At 42.7% G+C, this 10803-nt stretch overlaps 1 protein-coding gene across 2 annotated transcripts in view; it reads right to left on the bottom strand.

Annotated features, from left to right (window-relative positions):
• RALYL (RALY RNA binding protein like) overlaps positions 1-10803 on the bottom strand; it is a 369506-nt gene that overhangs the window by 200543 nt on the left and 158160 nt on the right. The window contains exon 1 of one of the 2 annotated variants that reach the window (XM_025201807.1): positions 97-214. The exons of the other annotated variant lie outside the window; for it this stretch is intronic. Coding sequence (XP_025057592.1) covers positions 97-133 — 37 coding nt within the window. The 5' untranslated portion in view covers positions 134-214. Of the gene's footprint in view, positions 1-96; positions 215-10803 lie in introns of those variants that run through there. 2 annotated transcript variants of the gene reach the window in all.

Below are 10803 nucleotides of genomic sequence, written 5' to 3'. Positions count from 1 at the left end.
TAGGGAAAAGTAAAATATGAATTTCAATAAAACTGAAGATTTTTTTCCCTTTCTTGATGATCAGATGCATATAAAATGAATTTATATTTTACTTACATCTTTGGTTTCTGCGTTTGCTCTTGTACATAGTCATTCTGAAGAAATCCCACTTTCTAAGAAGTAACTGCCTTGCACGCAAGAGAGAGGAGGCTTTGCTTCTGCTTCACAGTGAGACAGTTGCTCACTGACAGAAGGTAACCAGCAATCTCTCAGTGAAAGCCAGGGTAATACCATTCTCCTAAAATCCAGGGGAGATGCTACTGGCACTATTTTCTCTACCACAAAGCCTAGAGAGCAAATGAATCTTTCTAAATTTTTCCAACATTTGAGCACTTCTAATAAAACCCAACCAGGATAAGGAATCAGTGGAGTATAAGAATACATTGATTTATTATTTAATTCATTTGAGGCTAAAGTAATGCACATGGAAGAGATCTTGCAGAAGTACCTGCCTGTGTAACAAGAAGCCTTAGCTTTTCACTGAGAGGCTCTAGGAATAGGTATGTAAGAGGACTAGATATGTTCTGGGTTGATTCTTCAACTACTGATTAATTATAGCATCTTCAGACTAAATTAACAGGAGGTTTTAGTTTTCTTCATTTTTTCCAAAAGACTGAATATGAAACAGGCCCCTTTGTGAACACAAATGAGTTTTGTACTAGTTATTTATGCTAATAAAAATAGGAATACATTTTTTAAGCCTCTATCTTGTGTTGGGAATTTATTTCTGAATTATTTTCAAATATATTATATACTCAGAGCTATTTAAATCAATAAGGAGATACTCACTCATTAGTAATAGGGTGCTTTTGCTTAACTGCTTCACTGCCAGATGATATGATGATGATGAGATGGGTCTGGGGAGCAGGGCGTGGGCACCGGGGAATGGGAAACAGCATGATATAATCTGTTAACTGGGTGATGATTTCTTTAAATTCAGGCAAGCAATTCTCCAGACAGAACTGAGTTTACACACACACACACACAGACACACACAGACACACACACACACACACACACACCAATCTTTGCTGCACAGGTAAAAGCTGATCTTAGCTGCTGCAGATGCAGGGCCAATAGATGCGACTAAGCGCTTTGGAAATAACATAAATTCAGTTTTGGGGTTCATGCAGGAGTAATCTTTCTAAAGCATAATCTGCTATTATTCACATAAATAAGGCTCCTGGAAGATGTGCAATTAAAGGTGTGATGAAATCTCATGTACAATCCCCACAACCATGCTTCCTGCCATGCCACATGTGCACAGCAGGGGGTATGATTGTGGAATTGAGCATCAGATCCCATCATACCATATTGCCAGTGTAGGAAAGCCCAGGATCATGATTCTAGGCTCCCTCTGTATCAGCAGTATGGCAAGCTCCCACCGCTGGGAGCCCAAACCAGCTGATGGAGCTCCCTGTGGTAGGGGCATGCCCTGTGCCCCTGAAGCTGGGAACATGGATCAGCTGACTGGAGCTCCCACTTGTGAAGGGTGCAGTAGAGTCCTTGACTCCAGCTGTGCCGTGAAGGCTGGGATCCCCAATTTGCTGCTGTTTTTGGCTGAGGGGGCATATCATAACAATCAAGGGCTCTGATGCAGCCCTGTAGCTGGGAGCAGCAGCTGATCACAGCTGTCAGCCTTGGGGGCGTACTGGAGCCCTGGACTTGGATGGGCCCGGACAAGGCTGGGAGCAGCAATCAACTGATAAGCAATCTCAGCCTCCAGAGTGCATGGGAGTTCCCACTCCCATGCACTCTGGAGGCTAAGAGTCTCAAGCCTGGCCACACATAAGGAATAGGGTGATAGGAACCAGTCGCAAAGTTATTACACATTTTTGGGGGGAATAACTTTGTGACATGTTCTTTGTTTTATCTTACCATTAATCACATGAACATGTGGCAAGATAACTACTTAAGACAATGGTTTTCAACCTGTGGTCCACAGGCCCCCTGGAGGCCTGCAGACTATGTCTAAGGGGTTTGCAAAAGACGACTGCAATCATTCAAAAGTATGTGAATACCCAAACTTACAATTCAAATGGGTCCTCACCTCTATTAGAAATTTTTTAGGTGTCTGCAAATGAAAAAAGGTTGAGAACCACTGACTTAAGATATTAACTGATTAATCACATCTTAAGTGTACTGTGTGCTGGGGCATAAGGTAATGAACCCTTGGTGGTTTGATGTACAGATTCTGATCCCACAAATGCAAAAGCATCAGGGAGAGAAAGGAAGCAGAAATGGTGATGTGCTGTTTCTAGACATAGAAGGGCAAAAACAGTTTGTGACCATTGCAATATTATCAAACCATTTTAAGCAAGGTGAATCTAAAATAAATCTCTGAACTATTAAGGGATCCAAATCTAATGCCAAAAGTGAGACTCTTAGGGACTTAAACTCAGGTACCCTTGGTTGTAAAGAACTAGATAGCTGACAAAGTAGGCTCATGCCTCTCTAAACCAGTTAGTATCTACAGTCCTACTCTGCCCTACCTTCTCCCTGACTTCACACTACCATGGCTAACAACCTCTGATTTGCAAAGACACTGACCATTAACTTGTCTTTGCTTCACTCCCAACTCCACCTCCTTGATCCCGAACCAAAGAGCCCAGTGGCTGATACAGTTGCAGCACTCAGTCAGCCTGCAACTAGATACACTCACAGTGACCAGCTGGCTTGTGACACCCACTCCCCAGAGCCCAGGCCCCTTGCCAGCCTGGGACTGGCACCCGGGGGAGTCTGGACCTCCCCTCAGCTGCTGCAGGGGGGCAGAGCAGGGCAGGGGGGCATGAGCAGCCCTGGACTATACTGCTCTCTTTGGGAGCAAATTTGGTCCTGACAGGGGTGCACATGTAGATATGCACACAGGAGTGCTTTAATGAGCCTGAATTTTCTTTGCAGAAAATTCATGCATATTAATTGCACATGTGATACACCACTATTCTCTAATCCAGAACTCTTCCTTCCTTATACATTTCTATTGCTCTAAAAACTTTGTTTCTCTCTCTAATATAATCATCTTGTTGTTCCTTGTACTAACCATAATACTTTTATTTTCTGCTCTTTTTTCAGTATATTACTTTTTTATTCTCTGTCAAACCTAAACAGTATAATTCTTTTGATGTTATCTTGAAGGGAAGGACTAAGATACACTCCATTCAATGAGAAGAGACAGGAGTGACAAGAGGATTTCAGGGTAGCTACATAATACAGCTGAAAAGCAAAGTGGCAGAAGATAGATACTGGACCTTTTTGCTACCATGAGATGATTTGGAACTCAGTAGTAAAAAAGAAGACATGAGAAGAGAGGCCTACATTTCCCCCCAGGTATTCTGAATTTGTATCATCATAAGTATTATCATTTCTAGCATGAATATCTGCATGGCAGATGACAAAATTTGGCCTAAATTAAATGAAAGGGATGTTAATTTCTTAAATTTGTTTAACACACTTAAAATTTTCCCACACAATGCAGATGGTACATCTTAAGTATAGCCTCTCTACAATGGAGAAAAGTAGATCCATAGCAGCAAAGTAAAAAATTGTCAAGCTCCACAAGACTGAAAGCATATATAAATAAAATAAAAGTGTGGGTGAGTAAACAAGAACAAACCCCTCTGAAAATGCTGCAGGAAATTTAAGGCCTAACCAGAATGGAAAGGCATTGAGGCTGAGATACTCAACAGTTGTAAATTAACATACTTCCAGTGTAGTCAATATTGCTACCGTGATTTCCATCAGCTGAGGATTCAGCAAATGGTTTCAGTATATCCAAAAAATAAACTATGTCATAGTCAAGGATGATAGGAAGAAGGACAAACAACCAGTCAACTTGCCAGTTGTTGAAATGTCTTTCCTTGTTGTTCCTTTTCATGTGATGGAAGGTAGGAAAGCCATTAATGACCTTCTCATATAAAGGGTCTAATATCATGTATTCAACTGTATTACAGTTATGTGGACCATAGGAATAAGACACACAAATAACCTTTGGCTGATAACATTGAAAGATTGAGGCATCACTGGTATTCCATTTTCTAAGTAATATTCATAATAATTATATATTCAAGGGACAGTTCCTACTTTGGCCACAGTAGAAAATGACTCAGAAAAAGAGAACAAGTTATTCTGATTATAAACTAGTCTAAAGTGTAATTGAAAACACTATTTTCAAAAAATGCTAGTGTGAACTCTTCTTCTTATTCCTGTCTAACTTCTAGTGAGAAAAATATAGGAAAATAATTCTTAGGGAGAATATGGGATTCTATGGGAGAAATGAAGTGAAAAATATGGGCAAGCTGACCTCAAGATAGAAACCTGCTTCAAAGGAGCTCAGATTTTTAAAGTATTTAGGTGCCTAATTCCTAAGGAAAGCAATGGGTGTTAGGCATCTAAGAAACTTAAAAATGAGAGTTTCAGGGTGTCTCTACTGTGCAAGACAATGCCATAACAAGACAGACAATGCTGGCTCATCATGTGCTACCTTCTAAAGAAGCAGAAATATAATTGTGTTAGGGCAGCACTGGCTCATAAGTTCTGCTTTGAATTTGGGTGTTAGCATATGGAAAGCCAGTGTAGCATGTTTCAGCATGGAGCTGCCTCAAGCTGTGTAGATGTACCCCCTGACTCAGGATAGAGTTAACTTTGCTTGCTGACTTTGAAACCAAACTTTCCATTGGGACATACATACTGATTTGAAACCAGGCCAGAACGATTGGTCAAAAACAGGATGGGACAGAATGGCAGACAATGGTTCTACGCTGTAGCCTCTCACTCAGAATCTTGAATTAGTTTCCTACTTCTCATGTGCGTGCCTGAAGCATTGAGATATACACAGCTGAGCAGGAAGAAATGATGGAGACACCAAGCTTCAATGAATATATATTTATATAAACTGAAACAGCTCCAGTAGGAGAAATTGAGAGACCAGCTTCAGAACAGTCAACAGCTGTGCAGATAGACCATCCATCTCGGATACAGGAAAAAAGGCTAAGTGATGCCTAATTCAGGTTTTGTATTCTAATCAATTATTTGGTTCTATTTTTAACTTCTCCCATCATTTTGATACGCTGTTTCAGCTACCTTAAATGAACCTTTTCAGCCCTCTTCAGAAACTGAAGTTTAAGATCCATTCCGTTACCTTACTATTAAGTACTAGTTGCACATTTGTATTTCTTAATTCACTAATTTATTGCCAGATATGTGTAGTTATTAGATATAGCCTATGAGAATGCTGCAATGTATATATTTTTCCATTTTACTCCTGTGTTGTTCCATTCTATTCCTTTCAGTATTCAATTACAACCAGATATCAAATACTGAAATATAATAATGTAGGGGGTAATATAAGAAGCTAAACTGAAAAGGACTTGGCGTATAACAGGAATTTCTTCTCTGAAGTCAGTGAGCCCTATATCCCTCCATGCTGGTGTTACTGGGTGTGTCTACAAGAGACAATTTACTGTGCAGTAGACTAATCTACTGTGCAGTAAAGCATTACCATCTACACATGCAGGGCATCTACTGCAGAGTAAATTAGGCTACTGCACAGCTAGCTATTACCTGTAAATACAGGTATTAGATTAACTGCACCTGTATTTACAGGTACTAGCTAGCTGTGCAGCTAATCAAATACCTGTATTTACAGGTACTGTAGTTACTGTGCAGTAACTCTCATGTAGATGCTGACTGGGAATAAATTTGCTCCTGGTCAGCCTAGGCAGCAGGGGGTCACATAGGATGGGAGCTCTCTGTCTCTGGTCCTGGTGCTGCTCATCTCCTGGCTCTCCCCAGGTGCCGGGAGCTGATCAGCACCAGGACCAGGGAGCTCTCTGGTCTGGCTCCTGGATCCCAGCACACAGATAGAATCATAGAATTAGTAGATCAGAAGGGACCTAGAAGATCATCAAGTCTGGTCCCCTGCCATAGGCAGAAAGTTGATGAGCTCAAATTAGCTCATTAAGGTGCTTATCCAGCCTCCTCTTAAACACCTCCAAGGATGGCGACTGCACCACCTTCGCCAGGAGTGTGTGACCATGGGTCCTCATCTTCAAGGGGTGCCTTCCTGAAGAGTTGCTCCCCCAGATCTTGGTGCTCCCCTCTGACATACTTGTAGGTGGCTATCAAGTCACCTCTCAACCTCCTTTTGCTCAGACTGAACAAGCCCAGCTCCCGGAGTCTCTCCTTATAGGGCCTACCCTCCAGGCCCTTGATCATGTGGGTGGGCCTTCTCTGCACCCTCTCCAGCTTGTTTGCCTCCTTCTAGAAGTGTGGTGCCCAAAACTGGACACAGTACTCCAGTTGTGGCTTCATTAATACTGAGTAGGGAGGGAGAAGTACCTCTCTGGATCTGTTGGCAACACAATGGCTGATGCATGCCAGCATTCTATTTGTCATGCTGGCGACTTCATTGCACTGTTGGCTTATATTCTTCCTCTGGTCAGTTGTGACACCCAGGTCCCAATCAGGTGCTATGCCAGCCAGTGGGCTGCTGCCTATCCTATAGATATGGTAAAGGTTGATCCAGCCCAGATGGAGGACCCAGCATTTTTCCCTGTTGAACCTCATCTGATTCTGATCAGCCCATAGAACCAGTGTGTCTAGGTCATCCTAGATCCTTACCCTATCTTCTGGTGTGCTGCATTTCCCCACAGCTTGGTACCTTCAGCAAACTTAATCATAGAACATTCCATCCCTGCATAAAAGTATTTCATGACTATGCTAAAAAATACAGGTACCGATCCTTGCAGGACACTGCTGGAGACAGTCCTCCAGGATGAGGCCATCCCATCAATTACAACTCTCTGGGACTGGCCTCTAAGCCAGATGCCCACCCAACTCACTGTAGGCTGGTCCAGGCCAGTACCCTCCAGTTTAATGGAGAGAATTTCATGGGAGACAGAGTCAAAGGCTTTACTAAAGTCCAGGTAAATGATGTCTACCTCATATCCCTTGTCCAGCTGGTTAGTTACCTGGCTGTAAAAGGACACCAGGTTTCTTAGGCATGATTTACCCTTCACAAAGCCATGCTGGTTGTTTCTTAATACCCAGTCAGTTTCTAGTTTGTGACTGATGGCCTCCTTAATAATTTTTTTCAAAGGTTTTTCCTAGGACCGAAGTCAGACTGACCAGCTTATAGTTTGCAAGGTCGTCCCTCCTCCCTTTCTTAAAGATGGGCACTATGTTAGCCCTCTTCCAGGTGTGTGGGACCACTCCTGTGTTCTATGACTTCTCAAATATCTTTACCACGGGCCCTGCTATGAGTTCAGCCAGTACTTTTAGGACTCTTGGGTGAAGGTCAACTGGCCCAGATGACTTCAAAATGTCTAATTGTTTTAAGAGAACCCTTACCTGGTTGGGGCTGATTTTATTTTGTCTTTTGGCTTCCCCATTTTCCCTGTGTCTCTGGACAGGTGCACAGCTCTTGTTAGCTTTCTGGAATACCAACGTGAAGTAGTCATTTAGCAGCTCTGCTGTTTCATAGGGATCTACTGTGGGCTGCCCCTCCGAATTCAGTAGGGGTCCCACAGAGGTGCTTGATTCCTTCTTGGTCCCCATGTACTTGTAGAAGGACTTTTTGTTGTCCTTAATTTTGGATGCTAGCCTGATCTCCATGCCTGTTTTGGCTTTCCGTATCTCATACCTGCAGATCCTGGTTATATATGCGAACCCTTCTCTGGTTGCTGGTCCTTCTTTCCATTGCTTATATGTGTCCTTCTTCTTTTTCAAAAGTTTTCTGATCTCCTTGTTGAGCCAGGCAGGTCTCTTGGCTCCCTTTCCACTTCTTGATCTCATGGGAATGGCCTCTTTTTGTTCAGAGAGGATTGCTTCCTTGAGGAGGTACTATTGCTCCTGTGATGGTTCTCAGCCCCCTCCTACTCCCCAGTGCAGCCAGGAGCACACTGCACAGAGTTGCTCTGGGGAACAGGTGGATGAAGCCTACCAGCATGAAACAAGATAAAGGCTGGGGAGAGGGGCAGGCATGGAAGCAGAGCTGCTCTGGTGGATGGACTAGGTTCCCAGCTCCAACCCTTTGCCCGAAGCAGCCAGCTCTGTGCCAAGTAGGACAGCTACTAGCAAGCCCTGTGCTCCCTTGCCCAGCAGAAGGTTAAGGTTTCCTGCCAGCTGCCTCATACCTAGGACAGCTCCCAGCAAACCCCCTGCCAGGCAGCTGCCTCCCAGTCCCATGCATATCAAGTCCTCTCCTGACGTGCACAGGTCCAGGAGACACCTGCCGCTGCAACCAGCAGACCTCTCCTAGCCCTATGTGCATTGGAACCAACCCCTTGCTAACCCCCCATATTAGCACCTGAAGGAGCCTGGAGCTTCTTCTGGCTGCTGCAGGGTGGCAGAGCAGGGTGGTAGCAGCCTCGAACCGGGAACAACCTGTACAGGGAAATATTTTACCAGTGTGTGAAGAAATTAAGCAAAAAGTCTACCAATAAGCTACAAAAAAACTTTCCTTCCTGCCTCTCTCCCCTCCCCAAATCCCTGGAAGGATTTGATGTTATTAAAATATATCATTGCACTTTCACATTATTTTATATTCAAAACTTTTAGAAAATACAGCTTTAAGGACGATTTTTTAGGTGATCTAAAAAAATCACCTAAATGATTTGGCAATGACATTACAATGATAAGCAACTCAAACTTCCAGCTTCCACAAATACGTCTTCATAACTTGTTCCCCTCTCTTTTTCATTAGTCTCTACATTTGCAGAACTATTTTGTGCATGAGAATGGAACAGGCCCTCTAAAGTATGTCAGCACCCAAAGCAAAGAGATGGAGAAATCTATTATCTATAAAATTGAGAAGATTTCAAGTCTTCCATCATTTTTGTTGATATATCTTTACTCAGTGTTGTCACCTTATTTTAGTTTCAATGAACCAATATTGTACACACACAAAGGAATGAGGAAGAGAGCTAAAATGTGTTGCTGATTTCATGACATTCCTCCCCACAGCCCTACTACCATTGTTTGTACATAATCTTTAAATAAGAAAACAGTACCCTTTGTTTCTTAATTTGTGTGCATCTGTACGCACAGCTGTGCACTGAAATTTGGCAAAAATACAAAAGATGACTGATGAGTCATATCAATCTACTGTATTTACTTGATCCAAGGCAAGGTCCTTTCCCCCCATTTAACATGGGGGAAAAGTCCCTTGTCTTAGAATCACCTATGAGAGCAGAGTGGGGTGGGGGTAGGGACAGGCAGCTGCTGCAGCTTGGGTTCCAACTCCTGTTTGAGCTCACGGCCATAGTCACAGTTGCTCCCTGCCCCTCCCCCTACTGCCCCTGCACCCTGCTATCTCCCCCCAACCCCATGCAGCTACTTCCCCCCATCTCCACCCACTCCATGTGGCCTCTGCTTCCATGCCTGCCCCTCTCCCCAGCCTTTATCTTGTTTCATGCTGGTAGGCTTCATCCACACTGCAGCTAGGGGCACTAAGCTCAGCCCCAGTCTAGCCCACAGTAGTGGTGCAAAGCTGCTACAGGGGTGGGGGTGGGGGTGCAGCTGGGGCTGTACTCCATGCCCCAGGCTAAAATAGGGATAGAGACTGCCAGCATGGATCAAAGGTAAGGGGGGATGAGGGAGAGAGTGAGCAGAGGCTGGGGGGAATAGGGGGAGCAATAGCCTTCAGGGGAGCAGGCGGGCCCCCCCCCCCAGTAAACAGATTTTATACATGGAAAATTATAACAAATTTGTCTTAAATTTGAGTAAATATGATGATTTTATTTTATAGGTAAGGAATAGGGCATAGGTTTGAAAGAGATGCTTCTTAATGTACTGGATACTATATTTTTTCATAAAAACACCCCATAATTAATCATCATGTATTAAAAAATGAAGTTTAGTCTATGGGACACATTTTACCCCTTACACTAGCAAACACTGAAATAACCTTCGACAGAATTTGGAACATATGATTAAAGAAAAAAGACATTAAGTGGTTATTGGATATACTTAAGAATAGATGATGATTAAAGATTTTCAGAAATGCTGTTATGGTAACAAAAGTATTGACTCCTGCCCTAAAGTAGACATTTTTTTCCCCTTTATTACAATTCGGCATGATAAGAGAGCAACAACAGGAAAACTTAATTAATGTGTCACCTTCAGAGACTAGGAGTTAACATTCAGTGCTCTCTGTAATGATGATCTATTCCCTGTCTATTGTTCTTCAGCATCTTCATTCTAAAGTGCACAGTTGACAGTCCAGAGGTCACAAGTTTGAGGCCATAACAGAAGCACTTATAGCATGGCCCGCCAGATTCCAATGAATCTGTACAGTCTGCTAAATACCATGTCACAAGGACATGAAAAAGAAAAGGAAAGGATGCCTACAGCTGTGTTTTTTAGAGAAATCACAATCTGTTTTCTAGTACGCCAGTCCTGCAATGAAATACATTTAAAGACGTGTTAAGTCACAGCTCTGCTCAGCTGCTAGGGTCTGCCTATATAACTCTCACTGCAAGACTGGGACTTAATGTTATACTTGCAATTAAGGGAAGATCCAATCATTGAATAAGTGAAAACAATCATATATATTGCCTTGATTTTTAAATATATCTGGATCAACCACTCTTCATCTGGGTTTATGCAGTTTTGTAACTCTCAGTCCTGCGTTCATATTAAACTTTTGAGTACATCTCAAACCAGAAAATAAGGATTACTACCTTTTCTTAAAATCAAAGTTATTCTGTTTTTAACATTGCCTTGTTTCAGCTTAGCCAGTTTTCATTATATCCAAGAGTGTATTCA

This window comes from Alligator sinensis, unplaced genomic scaffold (assembly GCF_000455745.1).
Source record: "Alligator sinensis unplaced genomic scaffold, ASM45574v1 scaffold340_1, whole genome shotgun sequence".
NCBI lineage: Eukaryota > Metazoa > Chordata > Crocodylia > Alligatoridae > Alligator > Alligator sinensis.
Note: the sequence above shows the minus strand (reverse complement) of the source record. Positions and strands in the feature narration are given on the sequence as shown.